Consider the following 17,377-nt stretch of genomic DNA (forward strand, 5'->3'; position numbering starts at 1 on the left):
TGTGCAGCATATCTGAGCAAGAGGCTCAAAGTTCAAGCTGCGATGTTATCACAGTTTTATGTCCCGACTGTCTGTAGACTGTACTGCAGGCAACAGTATGTACTTTGTAAGAGCAGCTGCAGTTTGTACTAAAGTAAAAAGAAAAAGTACATGATAAGGAACGCAGCAACACTTGTTTACAACAGAGCTCATTTCTCATTTAAAAACTCTGCTGACTTCAGCTTTATGGAGGTAAACTCTTCTTAGAATCAGAGGGTTTGGAGACGGCTCCCCAGGTTACTAAATGACTGAGTTGTCCTGTTATTAAGTTAATCAAACGTTATAGTTTTAAAGCTCTTGACAGAGTAAAATCAAAATGACCTTAACTCTAAGTGGTTCTTATCTCTCTCAAACACCTGAGCTCACACAATCCTAGGTAAGAAAAACAGCTCAAACAAAGCCGTCAGGTTAACGTCAGACAGCAGATACAGTAACAGTGAAGATGAGAAGCCTATTATCGTTCATCGTTTCATTTATTTCACACTTCATCATTGTATCATTAAACACAATTTCAGAAGGTACCATGATCATATGTAGGCCGCGTGAAATGGGAAACCCCAAATAAGCTACTAAAAGCTTTTCAGAGGGGGCCTGATAACAATAAACATACAACAGATAATATAAACCAAAAATTCAATTGACCATAGACACAAAATAGACAAATACAGAATACAACAGAATACAGACACTTAACAAAATCAACAAATCCAGTCACAATAGACTCAACATAGACAAATACTACAAACAGACCGACGATCCCAGCACAAATATAGCACTTACGGAAAAATCAACAATCATATGTTATGAGCAATTTTAACTTGAGACTTTTCTTGAAGATGGAGAGGGAATGTGACACTTTCAAGTTTTCCTCCAACTCGTTCCAAATTTAACCCTCCTGTTGTCCTCGGGTTAAATTTGACCCATTTTCAAAAAGTTTCTATATCAGAAAATCTGGGTTTCTTTCAACCAAATTATCAAAAATCAATAACATGCATGGTTCTATACAATCATTACTCTTCACAAGTCAAATAAATGATCAGTTCACTACTTTCACTGAATTTGGGTGTTTGTGTTCAATTCATAACATTTTAATTTATTTATTTTTAAGAACGTTGAAAAAAAATGACAAAAATGTTGGAAAAAGCTTCAAAATCAACATAACCGTTAAAAATATCACTGAAAAAAAATCGTCAAAAATGTTGGGAAAAGTGACAAAAACGTCAAAGAAATTGACAAAAACATCGGCAAAAGTGGCAAAAAGACGACCAAAACGTTGAAAAAAAGTTAAAATTTTACAAAAAAGTACCCAGAGAAACAAAACGTTGCATGGTCGACAGGAGGACAACACAAGGGTTAAAGAAAGTACTCAGCCTAGATTCAAGCAGTCTAGCAGTAAGAGAAAAGGACATTTCATCACTTAATTAATGCCTTCATTTATATTTAATATTATCTTTGAGACGGATACATTTACAGATTTTTACCATCTGGATAAAATGAGTTCTACTTAAGTAAAATATAAGTAGTTCGGAATGATACTTAGGTACAGTAGTGGAGTAAATGTCCGTAGTTCCTCTCCACCGTGTAGTAATCACACTCCACGGATGTTGCTCGTTATGACGCCGACCAGCAGATGGAGACAAATCACTGGTCTGGTTATCTGAAAAAGATTTCATCCATCCAATAGTTTGAGAGATATTTCAGTCGGCACCAACTGAGCGACAGACGCTGTAATCCCTAAAACAACGGCTCAGAAACATCAAAAACACTTTTGATACATGAATATAATAATATAAATATAGAAGTTGTCGTTGGCAATAACTAAGTTTGACTATTTCTTACTGTGCTGGGCCGTCGAATACGAGCGCCCAAAGCGAGCGTCCAAAGCGAGCGTCCAAGGGCTTTAAATTAAAAAAAACATTAAAAACGTTTTAAAATGTATCAAAAAGCATCAACAAAAACCTTGAATTTGTCAAAAGCGTTTTTTAAAAGCATTGAAATGCAGAAAAAAGCCTTTAGGAGTGAAGGAACCAGAAAATATTCACATTTAACAAGCTGTAATTTAGAGAAAATGTACTTTTTTTATAAAAAATGACTCAAACTGATTCATTGATTATCAAAATAGTTGACGATTAACTTAATAGTTGAAGACTCATCGGTTAATCTTTGCAGCTCTAGTTTTAGATTCAAAGGTAAATTAAAAAAAGAGTGATTTCTGGCTTGTAGTACAAAACAGAATTTGGATCTGTTCTTGGTCAGAAGGGGTTGGCAGAAATGACGCCCAGATGGCAGTAGTTTAAAAGGAGATGCCAGGGGGGGTGTGCAGTCACATTCAATGTTATTGGCCTTTCTCACCAGTCTGTCTTTGTAAATATGTTTAATGCTCGGTAGTGTTATCCCAAGTAACTTGCTGGCAGTTGTAACTGTTTTTCTGATTGTCTTTTTCTGTGACTCAGTGGCATTTCCGAACCAGCAGATAATACAGCAAGTTAAAACACTTTCAATAAAAACAGTATAAAACATTGTAACTTGGTTACCACACAGACTATTAATAAATCTTACCACTAGTTGTACTTAAATTCTGATCAGGCTATTGCTGTGAAAACTATGGCTTTCTATTAGGGAAGTATGTAGATATCCAGTGCACGAATCTCCTGTAATTTACACTAAAGCTGTAATCGGGCCTTAAAAGTTAGGCCCGACAGAATTCGGCCCGAGCCCGACAAGTACATTTTGATTGACAGCTTTTTAAAAGCCTGAACCCGTTTACAGCCCGACATTATTCAAATGTACGCACGCACACAGCTCTTTTGCTATCTTTCTGTTTTATAATCACAGAGTATTCCTCGGTGATTAAAAATGTTTTGGGAGGACGCTGAAGCCCTGTTAGAGGAAAAAAATAACTATAACAACAACTCTTCTTTTCTTCCTCTGTCTGTTAAATTAAACTATTTGCATAGTAAGAAACCATAACACTACTTGCCCCTACTAGATAACATGGAGTCATTGGCTATCTTGTCTGGAGCCTGAGGACAGAACATGCGTCTCTCTAACTAGATAAAGGGAACGCCATCGAGTCTGACCAGATAGAGGAGACGACATCAAACTCCGTATCATGATTGTATTTCACACATAAATAAGCTACTGTTTGAGGCTTACGTTAGTCACTTTCTGTACTTGGGCTATGAGTACTGTAAACTGATTCTACTTGCAAGTAAACAAAATTTTATCATAACTTCAGTGGTTCCGTCTATTATTTGATAATGAAATTATTCTTACAATTTGGTCCTTTGAGCCGAATCTCAACCATCCTTCCCCTCCTTCCAGGTTTCGGGTCCTGTGATACCGTGCATGGGGGGAGTCATTTTGGGGACCTCCGGCTTGAATTGTTGTTTTCACAGAGGCCCAGTACCCGCTGGAGAGAGGAGAAGGTGACAAGATAATTTTTTGAACAGTGTACAGAACCACTGAAGAGACCTAGGTGAGATATTTTAATTATTATAATAAATAATAATAATATAATTAAAATAATTTGCGTCGAAAGGAGCCAGTTCAGGTGGGATGCCCCCTGGGCGCCTCCCTAGGGAGGTGTTCCAGGCACGTCCAGCTGGGAGGAGGCCTCGGGGAAGACCCAGGACTAGGTGGAGGGACGTCCAGCTGGGAGGAGGCCTCGGGGAAGACCCAGGACTAGGTGGAGGGACGTCCAGCTGGGAGGAGGCCTCGGGGAAGACCCAGGACTAGTTGGAGGGATTATATCTCCAACCTGGCCTGGGAACGCCTCGGGATCCCCCAGTCAGAGCTGGTTAATGTGGCTCGGGAAAGGGAAGTTTGGGGTCCCCTGCTGGAGCTGCTACCCCCGCGATCCGACACCGGATAAGCGGACGAAGATGGATGGATGGATAATTAAAATATTATAATTTTATTTCTATCCAGACAAGCTGCTTGGTTAAGACAAAACAGTGATGGTGTCTTTAATGCCTAGAGTATAACTCTTTACCTAGTGATGGGACAATCAGAGAAACGAAGAAATAACAGATGGTCTGTCTGGTAAAAGGAAAATAAAAACATCTGCGGTCTGGTAACAGACACTAGTCCATAGCAACCTGATCTCACAGAATTCCGTGAAACACTGCCTCTGAACTCATAATCTGTGGCAGTTTCGCAAAACATTCTGTGATGGACCCACGCAAGAATTCTGTGAAATGAACACGGATCGCCGAAAATTCCCTGATGGGCCCACGGAAGAATTCCGTTAAATAAACACGGCCCCTTAAGTTAAGGAAAATTGGGTGGGCTTACGGTTCCGTGACACGCGGGAAGAATGGGACGGAAAAGAAGAAAGCGACTTTCGGAAGCTTGACATGCGGGACACGAACCCCGGTCTCCTGGGTGAAAGTCCTGTGTTTGACCCGTCCACCCCCCCAACCAACCTCGTTATGCGGAATTTCGGCCTTACATACTACTCGCTACCGTAGTCGCACTTAATGCTACGTCATCTTCTCATTGACTTTACATTGGCATTGTTTTCCGTGGTGGCCACATAGATTTTTCACACATTCCGTGCCACCACCACGTAATGCGCTGTTAACAATTCGTGATCATTTCACGGAATTCTGTGCGACCAGGCTGTCCACAGTCAATGTGAGAAGACTACAGGTAATAACTAAACTCAGTGCAGCACGTTAAAAGTGACGGGGAGCTAGCAACTCCCAAGAAACAGGGTGAGACTCTGTAATATAAAAAGGGGAAGTTAAAGATAAATCTTAATAAAAGTCTTTTAACAATAATATACTTGCAAAAACTTGCATATTTAAATGGGTAACAATTGCTGCAAGAGGCAGTCAGAAGAGCTGACAGGAGATGCAAAATATATGTTGGGGACAGTGCAAAGAAAATGGGAGGAAAAGCATAACTTTAAGGGGAAATTAAATCAATTAGTGACGGAAATACGAAAAGAATGTGGTATGGATAAAAAAAAAAGAGAGAGTTTTTTTTTTGAAGCAAAACAGTGGTTGGGGGTAGCACATAGACGACAAGAGGGGAAAGATAAGAAAAAACCTTGTGAAGAAACTAGCACTTTGGCATTAGTGGACAAAGAAGACGAAAACGCAGTAGCAACAACACAGCCACGTCAACAGCCGCCTGGCTATGAGGTGGCTCAGATAACTGAACCCACAGTACCACCTGCTGGGTTGTATCTACCACTACCAGAGGAGACCATACCAATGACACTAAGGGATGGAAAGCAGCTAATTAAACCAGGAAAAACAAGACAAAAATTGTCATCTCCCACTAATCCGTTTGGTACATATCCAGGACAAATACCTGATCCAATATATCCGTCAGACATATCCTATTATCCACCATCAGACCAACCTTATGAAGGGCAGATAATTCCCTCATTTCCAATGATAGCTGTACCGAACCCGAGAGCAGGAGAGGGGCAGCCAGAAGTGATGTGTTTCGGCCCTGGACAGTTGAAGATGTTAAAAAAGCTGTAGAAGGTATCCCACACCCAAAAATAAAACTAGGGGACTGGGAAAATGGGGTAAGAGGGATATACGAAAGTTACCGTCTAAATGGAATGGAGATAGAGAGGGCAATTCGCCCAAATCATGGGAGCCGACTGGTACATGATCAAAGGGGACTGGGATCCTAGAGGTCCCGGCGAACCACACCCAGTCCTACAATACGAAGACAAAGTATTGACCGCATTGATTACCAGAGCGCAAAATAGATATCAGGCCAGAGCAGACTGGGTAGAAATTAACCGCTGTCTGCAGAAAGACAATGAAGACATAGATGTTTATTTCAAAAGATTAAAGGACATCTTTGATGCTAATAGCAACCTAACGGCCCCCGCGGTCCCAGATCAAAATTGCCCCTATGAACAGCAACTGAAAAATGCCTTTTTGAAAGGTGCCTTACCCCCAGATAAGTGATTTCGTGGAAAAACACATGATCGATTACCGCACTGCTGGAATAACGCCGGTCCACGAGCATGCCAGACATGCCCAAAACCATCTTAAGAAAAAGAACGGTAATAAGCATAATCAGCTTTTCATTTCAGAAAATGGAGAACTGTACACAATGCCCGAAAATGTTGGCAGGGACAGGGGAAAGTTTAGGAGCAGAGGAAAAGGGAGGGGTAGAATGGGCAGCTCAAACAAGGATTTGTGTTTTGTTTTGTGTATTTGTGTAAGACTGCAGACAGAGGAAAATAACAGCAACAAGTGAGCAGACTGACACACAAGATTTTCCTGCATGACTAGAAACAGATAAGAAGCAGACAGAGAGGAGGGGTGAACAAGAGACAGAGACTAAAAAAAAACTGACGAAGAACTTTTGACGTTTGAAAATGTGGAGTTAATGTTACAACAAGACACCAGACCAGAAATTACTCTGACTATCACGGGGCAAAACATCTCTTTTTTGTGTGATACAGGTGCATCGAGGTCTGTCTTACAACCTGATGATTTGCCAAATCTGACTGCCAAAACTGAAAAGAATTATGTAAATCTGATCAGATGGACATTAATTAAAAAACCGTCAACTAGGAATTCACCCAAGTGGGATAGTATAGTGACAGTAAGAAATGTAAGCAAAACAGACCAGGGCATCTACTGGATGTGTTTATATGTAGCTGGAAAAGACACATGTGAGAGAATCACTATCCGCATACAAGAACCTTCAGTCATTGAACCCGAAACAACCTTTAATCTGCAAGCTCAAATTGTACCTATCCCACCGACTTGACCCTTAAAGATAAAATAGCTTTGGAAACTGGATTTGCTTATAAAAAGTATTGGTTAGAATGGATGATGTACACTGCAAAACAAACTAATGTTAGCAATTGTATAGCATGTTCCGCTGGAAGGCCACAATTAGGGACCACACCATTCAAATTGGACAACCAAAATGATGCCACAATGTTGTTTAGCTATGCCTCTCTAAGCCTTACACCTAAAATGGAGCAATGCAAGACATTCAATTTATTGTTTCCCCCAGTTAAAACTGTTTTACCACCTGTTGCTTCAGTTCTTCCAGGAAATTACACCTGTTTCTTGAGATCAGGACGGGGAAGAATTGTGCGCCAACTGAGCTCGTATTGGTGTTCGGAGAACATTGACATCACTACCGACAACGGTAACTACTTAGCCTCATGGTTTGTTAATCAAGGCACCAGTAGAGCTGACGTATGGTGGCTGTGTGGGGACCATCAGTTGTGGCCTGTATTACCTCCACTGTGGACAGGGAAGTGTGTGTTGGTACGGCTATTAATGCCGTTCCACCTTTTTCCCGTAGGAGACTTTAAGCACTTGTCTTCAAGGCTTCAAAAACAGCACCCAAACCATGTCCCGTACCGAGCAAGGAGGGACGCTCCTGGGAGCATGTTTGAGTACCTAGAGGCGTACCAAACCAGTTCAAAGCATGCAATCAGATTGGAGCAGGTTTTGAGTCACTCCTTTTCTGGTGGGTAACAATAAACAATTTTTTATTCTTTAATCAACAACATTTCTTTAATTACACACGTGATGCTGTGAGGGGCATAACTGATCAATTAGGTTTGACTTCTTTGATGGCTTTGCAAAATAGGATGGCCTTTGACATGCTGCTGGCCGAGAAAGGTGAAGTCTGTCAACAACACAGCACCTGATGGCAGCATCAGTAGAGCCCTAGAAGGCTTAACCTTATTAGAAGAATTAGCAGAGGCTTCAGGCATAAATGACCCATTCAACGACCTCCTGCAATCCTGGTTTGGAAACTGGAACACTTTAATTTCTTCTCTCCTAGTTTCTGTTTCAGTTGCTGCATCTCTCCTGGTGGCATGTGGGTGTTGTGCGATACCTTGCCTCCGGGGTTTAGTGCACAGATGGATTTAAACCATGATGACAAAAATCATGTATCAACAACTGGAGCACGGAGATTATGATGAGAGCAACATCTGATTAAAAATGTTTAATGTTGACGTGAATGCTTAATGATACATTATAAAAATCGAAAGAGTAATGTCCTGAGAAAATTGCAGAAATACACAATGTTATGCAGCATCTTATTCATTTTATTCATTTATACATATACTCACATATTCATATACTGATATTGAGCTTATTTACAAAACATTTGCTCATTTAATATTATGTTGGGTTATTAAAGATGCAAAGAGTTTAAACTAGGCGGGAATGTTAGAGGAAAAAATAACTATAACAACAACTCTTCTTTTTTTCCTCTGTCTGTTAAATTAAACTATTTTACGATTGTATTTCACACATAAATAAGCTACTGTTTGAGGCTTACGTTAGTCACTTTCTGTACTTGTGCTATGAGTACTGTAAACTGATTCTACTTGCAAGTAAACTAAACTTTATTATAACTTCAGTGGTTCCGTCTATTATTTGATAATGAAATTATTCTAACAAGCCCAGACACTAAGTACAGGTTGCAGAGTGTACATAAACCTGTCAAGAGAAGTGGAGTTACCCATCAAGTCACAGAGGCTGCAGAGACAACAGTCATCAGTAAGTTTCCTCTTCAGGTTTGAGAGCCGGGCGTCTCTCAGTTTAGTCAAATCTAATTCAGATGAATTCGTCAAACAGTCGCTGAGTTCTGCTCCGTAATCAGAGCTGTCACTTTCCGACGTCCTCACAAACATAATCAAACTAAATGACTCATAAAGACGCTTAATAAGAAGTGTGTGCAAAGTACTGAGAGAGTACTTCATATCACAGGGGCAGAGCCAGACGTTGTAAACATCCGGGGCTCACACTAAATCTATTTCTCCCAAGGAGATTTTTATACCATTTAACGGAGCTATTTGCATTACATTTCAAGACATTTCAGATAATAGAATGACAAAACATCTGTACATCATTTGGCAAAAACATGATAGTTTCCATGGAAATATCTAATTGTTCTTCAATTGTCTTTATCATTCTGAAACCAGAACACTATAGATTATACACTATTGAAACGCGCTCACCTTTGTATACACTATTAAAATTCTTTTAACATACAACTTAAACGCCCTTATATACACTATTGAAATGGTCTCATACACACTACTTAAACGCTGTGAACAAGTGATAGAAAACTCTGCTCATTTCTCTGTGACGGAGCAGTTTTAGTGAGGAAAGTAGAAAGGACAGAGACTGACTGACTCTAAACATGAACACTGTACTTTGTGGTGTTTCAGGAGGAAAAGGGCCTCAGTTATACTCTCATATCAGTTTCACATTTTCTCCGTCAACTTTGTATGAAACCCTGGAATGAAGACAGGAAGAAAATACTTTGTTCATGTTAGTTTATTCATCATGTAAAGCTTCAGTTTGTTCACACATCCCATCAGTAAAGTCTATTCAAAGACTCTTGTTCAATGATTTCATGAACACGTTCACTTCATCCACACAGAACCAGAATCTCAGCTATGTGAAAGAGAAGAATGACTTATTGATTATGATTATGATAACAACATTTGGTACGCCAAACAAATAAATGTAAATCTAGATTTCTTTACAAATGTCCACAAAGAGAACAAAGTGTGTAGGATAAAGGAGGTCTGGTGCTTTCTCTCTTCAGAGCCATGCAGTGGAAGAGAAACTAAATACACTTTTAGTTTGATTTGATTTCTGGGTCACGCCAAACATTTGGCCCGTCCCACATGGGATTACAAGACACCGCTATTTAACAGACATCTTCCTGTCCCGCAGATACATAACGTGGAGAAATACATGAATAACAAACAACTAATATCTACAGATCATTTCAGTAAAGATATTTTTTTATACATATCGTCCTGTTTCAACAATCAAAGGTAAAATAATAGATCTCAACTGAACACATTGAGAGCTTCTCTCAACAAACAAAAACCATCTCATCACTTCTAAAACGTCAATACAAGCAAAAGAAACGTCAAACAAGTTTACAAAAACTTTTAGAAAAGCAACTAAATGTCGAAAAAAGTGACATAAAAATGTTGATAGAAGCAAAATAAGAATGTGTAAACTAGAGTTGAGCCGGATACTCGGCTGAAACGAGTATCCGGTACGGATAAAGCACTTTTGCAGAGTACGAGTATTATACGAGTAATACGAGTCAATATCTGTGCTCGGATTGAATAAAAATCCTCATTGGATAGTTGACTGTGTCTGCGTTCTGTGATTGGCTAGTCGTCACAGCGCCCCTCCCCTACACACATACATATGGATTGTGTTGCTGTGTCCCACTCTGCTCACTCACACAGAACAGCTCTCTCTCTCTCTCTCTCTCTCTCTCTCCCTCAGTTACTCAGGTTTGCGGGTCTTTTCCGTTAATGTTTAGGGTTTCTTCAGCTTCAGGTTTGTTTTTTACTTCGGTTTGTAGTACTTCCTTATTAACCAGTAGAGTTCTGGTAAACGTGGGGTTTGTTCAGACGTGGTGTTTGGTAGAATGCGACTCGCGTTGCGTCTCTGCCTGTCGGAGATTTTTTTTCTTTTTTAAACCGTCAGCTGGCTCTAAACAGATCTGAAAAACAGCGTCGGACTATTTGATCCGTAGAACACAGTCCCCCCCGGCCCCCTCTCTCTCTCTATCTCTCTCTTACTCACTCTCACACACACACACACACACACCTGGTGTGGAAATAAAAAAAATAAAAAAGAACCAAATAAAAAAAAAATCACACTGATCATAAAAAAATTAAAAGTTAAAAAAAGAAAGTTATGTTGAGTTTGAAAACTCTTGTTCATTACATTTTACTTCATAATTGCAACCTCATGTGTTGTATTCGTTATTCTTGTTGTGTATATAGTTTGTTTGTTATTGTGATCTAAACCATTGATCTGAAGCTCAATGCTGATGCTGTCATGTAAATAGTTTTCTAATCAGCAATAAATATAAAAATTTCTGATCAACCCATATCAATTGCATGCTTAAAATAACATACCGGTTAAAGCCCCGCCCATTTCAAGACAACCCGACCCACTTCCGGGTTAGGCCTCGCCCAGTCCGAGTACAGATACAGATACAGATAATTCATATGGTTAACAGATACAGATACAGATACAGATAATGCTGTACTCGCTCATCCCTAGTGTAAACACATGAAAAACGGTGAAAACACTGACAAATAAATGTCGAAAAAATAGAATGTCACAACAATCAGCTCTCTGCAACAAACATGGAGACTAAATAAGTCAAAGAGATAAAACAGAGAATTAATCTCTTAAATGACTTCTGTCTATGTCAATTTACACAACTCAGCAGAGGCTCCAGAATAACCATAAATATAATATACCCTTAGTCCAGCATAGAGCGGCTGAGTGAATGTGGTCTGGACTCTGTGGAGGAGATTCATGGTTTCAGAGACGCTGTAGAAGGACAGAATACCTGCACTGTGATCCAGGTACACTCCTACTCTGGAGGACTCAGGACCTGAGACGCGAGTTTGGACTTTGTTGTACCAAAATGTGTAAATGTTGCTGTAACAATCTAACGCCCAAGATTTGTCATTTCGTCCAAATCCACATTCATCCAACATCCCTGCTCTGCTGATATTCTTGTATGCGACTGCTACATAAACTCCTCCTCTCCTCTCCACCTCCCAGTAACAACGTCCAGTCAGACTCTCTCTACTCAGGACCTGCCACCAGTCAGTGAATATGTCTGGGTGACTAGAATAAGACTGTTGTTGACTCATTAGTGTTGCTTTCCTGTTCCCCTCAGATAATAACAGCCGTTTGTGTGCTGTATTTGCATCCAGTGTGATTTCACGTGAATATTTTAGGAAGTCAGCTCTGGTTGTGGGCTCTGGTTGTGGTAGTGAAACTTCCACTTCAGTCCCTGTCAGTGAGACGTTTGTCCACTTCTCTCTCAGAACGTCCTGTAGTTTATCTCTGACTTCTGACACGGCCGCTGTCACGTCCTCAAAGCAGCTCAGAGGATGGATATGGATGCTGGATGTTGATTGGCTGAGTGGTGGCAGTGAGGGGTAGTTGTGTAGAAACTGGTTGTGATCCTCTGTGTGTGAGAGCTTCTTCAGCTCAGCGTCTTTCCTCTTCAGCTCAGTGATCTCCTGCTCCAGCTTCTCCTGAAGCTCTTTGACTCGACTCACTTCACTTTTCTGCTGACATCTGACCTGCTGCTTCACATCAGAGCTTCTTTTCTCCAGGAGACGGATCAGCTCAGTGAAGATCTTCTCGCTGTCCTCCACTGCTTTATCAGCACAGAGATTGATGGCCTCCGCCTGCTGTTGAAGCAGCTTCACATCTTTCTCTCTGTCCTGGATTCTCTGCTGTATGTTTTGTCGACTCCCCTCGAGCTTTTTCTGCCTCTCAGTCCTTTCTGCTGCAGTTGAGACTGTGTCGTGGCCTTTATGTTCCTCTATTAAGCAGATATAACAGATAAGCTGCTGATCAGTACGGCAGAACATCTTCATCACCTCATCATGACGAGAGCAGACGTTCTCCTGGAGCTTCTTGGACGGCTCCACCAGCTTGTGTTTCTTGTATGGAGCTGATTCATAATGAAGCTGAAGGTGTTTCTCACAGAAAGAAGCCAGACATTGCAGACAGGACTTGTGTGCTTTGAGTCTTTTTCCAGTGCAGACATCACAGGCCACATCTTCAGCTCCAGCATAGCAGTGATCAGCAGGAGCAGCTTGGAGTCCAGTCTTCTTCAGCTCCTCCACTAAAACTGCTAACATGGTATTTTTCAGCAGGACAGGCCTCGGTGTGAACGTCTTCCTGCACTGAGGGCAGCTGTAGATGTACTTACAATCCTCTCCATCCCAGTGGCTTTTAATACAGTTCATGCAGTAGCTGTGTCCACAGGGAGTAGTCACAGGATCCTTCAGTAGATCCAGACAGATGGAACAAGAGAAGGTTTCCTGGTCCAGCTGAACACCTTTCTGTGCCATTTCACCTCTCACTCAGTGACGACTGTCTGAGTCTCACTTCCTGGAAATGAGACTAGTTTGAGCTCTGATCTAAACACAGCAGTGATACATTGCTCTACTTCCCCAGTATGTTGGTTACACCCCTTTGCAAACCATAGCTCTGAAGGGAGGGAACAAGGAAATATGTGCACAGAGTGGAGCTGGCTGTGTTTGAGAGCAGGAAGTGGAGGGAGGAGTTATCAAGCTTTGTTCATTCCTGCAAGAGGAGCGCTTTTAGAGAGATACTGGCTGTGTTGCTATGCCCATACTACCATTAGTATGACAGGAAAAGATTTAGTTTGTCCCAATACATAGTATATCAAAAGCACAATGCCAAATATTGTCCTAATGCTTCCGGTCGGATTTTGCAGTATGAAAGCCGGGGTGCTTTTCTGACCCAAAATCCTCTGTGCAGCATATCTGAGCAAGAGGCTCAAAGTTCAAGCTGTAATTTTATCACAGAGTTTTATGTCCCGACTGTCTGCAGACTGTACTGCAGGCAACTGTATGTACTTTGTGAGAGCAGCTGCAGTTTGTACTAAAGTAAAAAGAAAAAGTACATGATAAGGAACGCAGCAACACTTGTTTACAACAGAGCTCATTTCTCATTTAAAAACTCTGCTGACTTCAGCTTTATGGAGGTAAACTCTTCTTAGAATCAGAGGGTTTGGAGACTGCTCCGCAGTTTACTAAATGACTGAGTTGTCCTGTAATTAAGTTAATCAAACTTTATAGCTTTACAGCTCTTGACAGAGTAAAATCAAAGCGACCTTAACTCTAACTGTTTTTTTTCTCTCTCAAACACCTGAGTGAAACTAAATCCTCATTAAACACAATTTCAGAAGGTACCATGATCATATGTAGGCCGCGTGAAATGGGAAACCCCAAATAAGCTACTAAAAGCTTTTCAGAGGGGGCCTGAAAACAGTAAATATACAACAGATAATATACAAACCAAAAATTCAATTGACCATAGACACAAAATAGACAAATACAGAATATAACAGAATACAGACACTTAACAAAATCCAACAAATCCAGACACAATAGACTCAACATAGACAAATACTACAACCAGACGATCCCAGCACAAATATAGCACTTACATAATAATCAACAATCATATCAGTCCCTCCAGGATTTCGCGATGTCGCAATCGCGCCAATTCACACAAATTCAACCAATCACTGTGACTTTGGTGCAACTCGCAATTTTGACCAATCACTGCAACTTTTCCGCAAATTTGACCAATAATCGGAGTTTCCCACAACTTCAACCAATCCCAGCAGTCCCACGTGCCAGACTTTACGTCAGTATAATGTGACTCTGAGTGCCACTGACCAAGCGGGAGTGAGAGAGAGCTTGTTTCCGATATGAAGACAAGACTCAAACATCTCACATTTACCAACAAAACATACAGCGAAAGACCGTGCAAAACATTTCAGACCGTCCTGCCAACCTGTATACATTTTATCAATGTACGCTGTAACGATTTTTCACTCTAAAGTCAGCAGCTGCTGCTTCAATCCTGTCGGCTGCCTGCAGCGGGCGGGGGCGGGGCTGCTGCTCATACAGTTCCCCCCGCTACTGACGTGCACACACGGTGGATGCAGGAAAAACCGGTGATGAGACGACACAATGACCTAAATTGAGGACAGCTGCGCTCGTTATTGTAAGTGTAATGATAAGTTAAAGTCCAATAAGTACTTTATCAAACCGTGTGTCCCAGCCAGGTTAGGAAATTAACTAACAATGTAAAGAACAACAAGCCACTGTCAGAAATGTTCAAATTTGATTCATTCAATAAATTATTTTTTGTCTTAAATCCACCAGCCATTTTCATATTATACCAACGTTTGAGCTTCCTGAGCCTGGGTCTGTCCCAGGTTTCTTCCTAAAAGGGAGTTTTTCCTTGCTACTGTCGCACTAAATGCTTGCTCTTGGGGGAATTACTGGAATTGTAGGGTCTTTGTAAATTATAGAGTGTGGTCTAGACCTTCTCTGTAAAGTGTCTAGAGATAAGTTTTATTCTGATTTGATACTATAAATAAAATTGATTTGAATTGAATGTTTATTATAAAAGCTTTCTATCAGCCTGAAATTGTGTTGTTAACCAGCACCAGAAATGGACATTTCATCACTTAATTAATGCCTTCATTTATATTTAATATTATCTTTGAGACAGATGCATTTACAGATTTTTACCATCTGGATAACATGAATTCTACTTAAAGGTCCAGTGTGTAACGTTTAGCTGCAGCTGTAGTTCCAATGAGACAACCTGTAGGGGGACCGAAGTAGGAAAAGTTACATAGTGTTGCTTTAAGTAAATTACAAGTAGTTCAGAATGATACTTATGTACAGTACTGGAGTAAATGTCCGCAGTTCCTCTCCACCGTGTAGTAATCACACTCCACCGGATGGAGACAAATCATTACACACTACTGAGAAGCTGTCAATCACACTACTAAATGCTCTCATATACATTATTACAATGCTCTAACACACACTACTAAATGCTCTCATATACACTATTAACAGGGTCGATTCTAGGATCAGACCTTTAGGGGGGCTCAGCCCCTAATGAGAATGTGACAGTTCTGTTAATCATTTCTTTGACGGGGTTACAGGTGCGTAGGGAACATACTACTAGAGTACAACCGGGACGACTGAAACGGGGGACAAATGAAACATTCCACTTTTCTCCGAGTGCAATGACCATATACAGACATAATTTTGACAAAACATAGAACATATTAATTCAATTTTTCAATTCAATTTTATTTATAGTATCAAATCATAACAAGAGTTATCTCGAGACACTTTACAGATAGAGTAGGTCTAGACCACACTCTATAAAGCCCCAACAATTCCAATAGTTCCCCCAAGAGCAAGCATTAGCAGTGGCTATTGCGACAGTGGCGAGGAAAAACTCCCTTTTAGGAAGAAACCTCGGCAGACCCAGACTCTTGGTGGGCGGTGTCTGACGGTTGGGGTTATGACGGTACAGGATGTAGCGTGGCACAGCAGAGCATGGGTGGACGCGGTGGACGCAGCAGGACGTAGTCGGGCATTGCAGGGAATCGCAGAGCGTAGCAGGGTGTAGCAGGTCCATAGCCACAGCTGCACCCAAGACCCAGGTCTTGGTGTCGCCCTAATCCGAGGCGATGTTCTGGGCGAAGAAGAAACATAAGGACTCCGGGGAGTAAACTCCCCAGAGCTAGGTGAGTAACAAGCACTTCTGAGACATGATGTGCATAAAAGGAAACAAAAGAAAAGAGCGTGTCATAAGAAGGAACTTCCTCGGCAGTCTAGAATTATAACAGCATAACTAGGAGAGGCACTATATTATTGATTATACGATAGGTAAATCTGATGACTGTAAAGAGAAGCAGAGAAAAGCAGGGGTGCTGTACACCCTGCCCCGCCGGTCTAGGCGTTCACTGCAACTCCTCACTCCCTAACTATAAGCTTTATCAAAGAGGAGAGTTTTCAGTTTAGTCTTAAATGTAGCGACGGTGTCTGCCCCCCGAACCCAGATTGGGAGCTGGTTCCACAGGAGAGGAGCCTGATAGCTGAAGGCTCTGCCTCCCATTCTACTTTTAGAGACTCTAGGAACCACAAGTAACTCTGCATTCTGGGAGCGTAGTGCTCTAGTGGGACAATAAGGTACTAAGAGGTCCTCAAGATATGAAGGTGCTTGACCATTTAGAGCTTTATAGGTCAGAAGAAGGATTTTAAATTCAATCCTGGATTTTACAGGAAGCCAATGGAGAGAAGCTAATACAGGAGAAATATGATCTCTTTTCTTAGTTCTTGTCAGAACACGCGCTGCAGCATTCTGGATCAGCTGGAGAGTCCTAACGGACTTATTTGAGCATCCTGATAATAAGGAATTACAGTAGTCCAGCCTGGAAGTAACGAATGCATGGACTAGTTTTTCTGCATCGTTTTGAGATAGGATGTTCCTAATTTTAGCAATGTTACGAAGGTGAAAAAAGGCTGTTCTAGAGGTGTGTTTTAGATGGGCGTTAAAGGATAGATCCTGATCAAAAATAACTCCTAGATTTCTGACAGTAGTACTTGAGGCCAGGGCAATGCCATCCAGAGTAATTATATCTTCGGCTAATGAGGTTCGTAGGGGTTTGGAGCCCAGGACAATAACTTCGGTTTTGTTTGAGTTTAACATCAGGAAATTGTAGGCCATCCATGATTTTATATCTTTAATGCAAGCTTGAAGTTTAGCTAGCTGGCTGGTTTCGTCTGGCTTGATTGACAGATATAATTGGGTGTCATCCGCATAACAGTGAAAGTTAATTGAGTGTTTCCTAATAATATTTCCTAGAGGAAGCATATATAAGGAGAATAGAATTGGTCCAAGCACTGAGCCTTGAGGAACGCCATGGTTAATTTTAGCGTAATTGGAGGGTT

At 41.0% G+C, this 17,377-nt stretch overlaps 1 protein-coding gene across 1 annotated transcript; it reads right to left on the bottom strand.

The window, feature by feature from the left end:
- Positions 1 to 8,483: 8,483 nt before the first annotated feature.
- Positions 8,484 to 12,965, bottom strand: LOC116056220 (tripartite motif-containing protein 16-like). Its single transcript, XM_031308363.1, has 2 exons — positions 11,115 to 12,965; positions 8,484 to 8,495 (listed from the first exon to the last, which is right to left on the bottom strand). The coding sequence occupies exon 1, from the start codon at positions 12,926 to 12,928 to the stop codon at positions 11,252 to 11,254; it is 1,677 nt and encodes a 558-aa protein (XP_031164223.1). The 5' UTR covers positions 12,929 to 12,965; the 3' UTR covers positions 8,484 to 8,495; positions 11,115 to 11,251.
- Between the last annotated feature and the right edge of the window lie 4,412 nt (positions 12,966 to 17,377).

Source organism: Sander lucioperca, chromosome 10 (assembly GCF_008315115.2).
Source record: "Sander lucioperca isolate FBNREF2018 chromosome 10, SLUC_FBN_1.2, whole genome shotgun sequence".
NCBI lineage: Eukaryota > Metazoa > Chordata > Actinopteri > Perciformes > Percidae > Sander > Sander lucioperca.

Excerpts from the sequence above, each read along its gene's own strand:
- LOC116056220 (XM_031308363.1), bottom strand. The coding sequence starts at position 12,928 with ATGGCACAGAAAGGTGTTCAGCTGGACCAGGAAACCTTCTCTTGTTCC.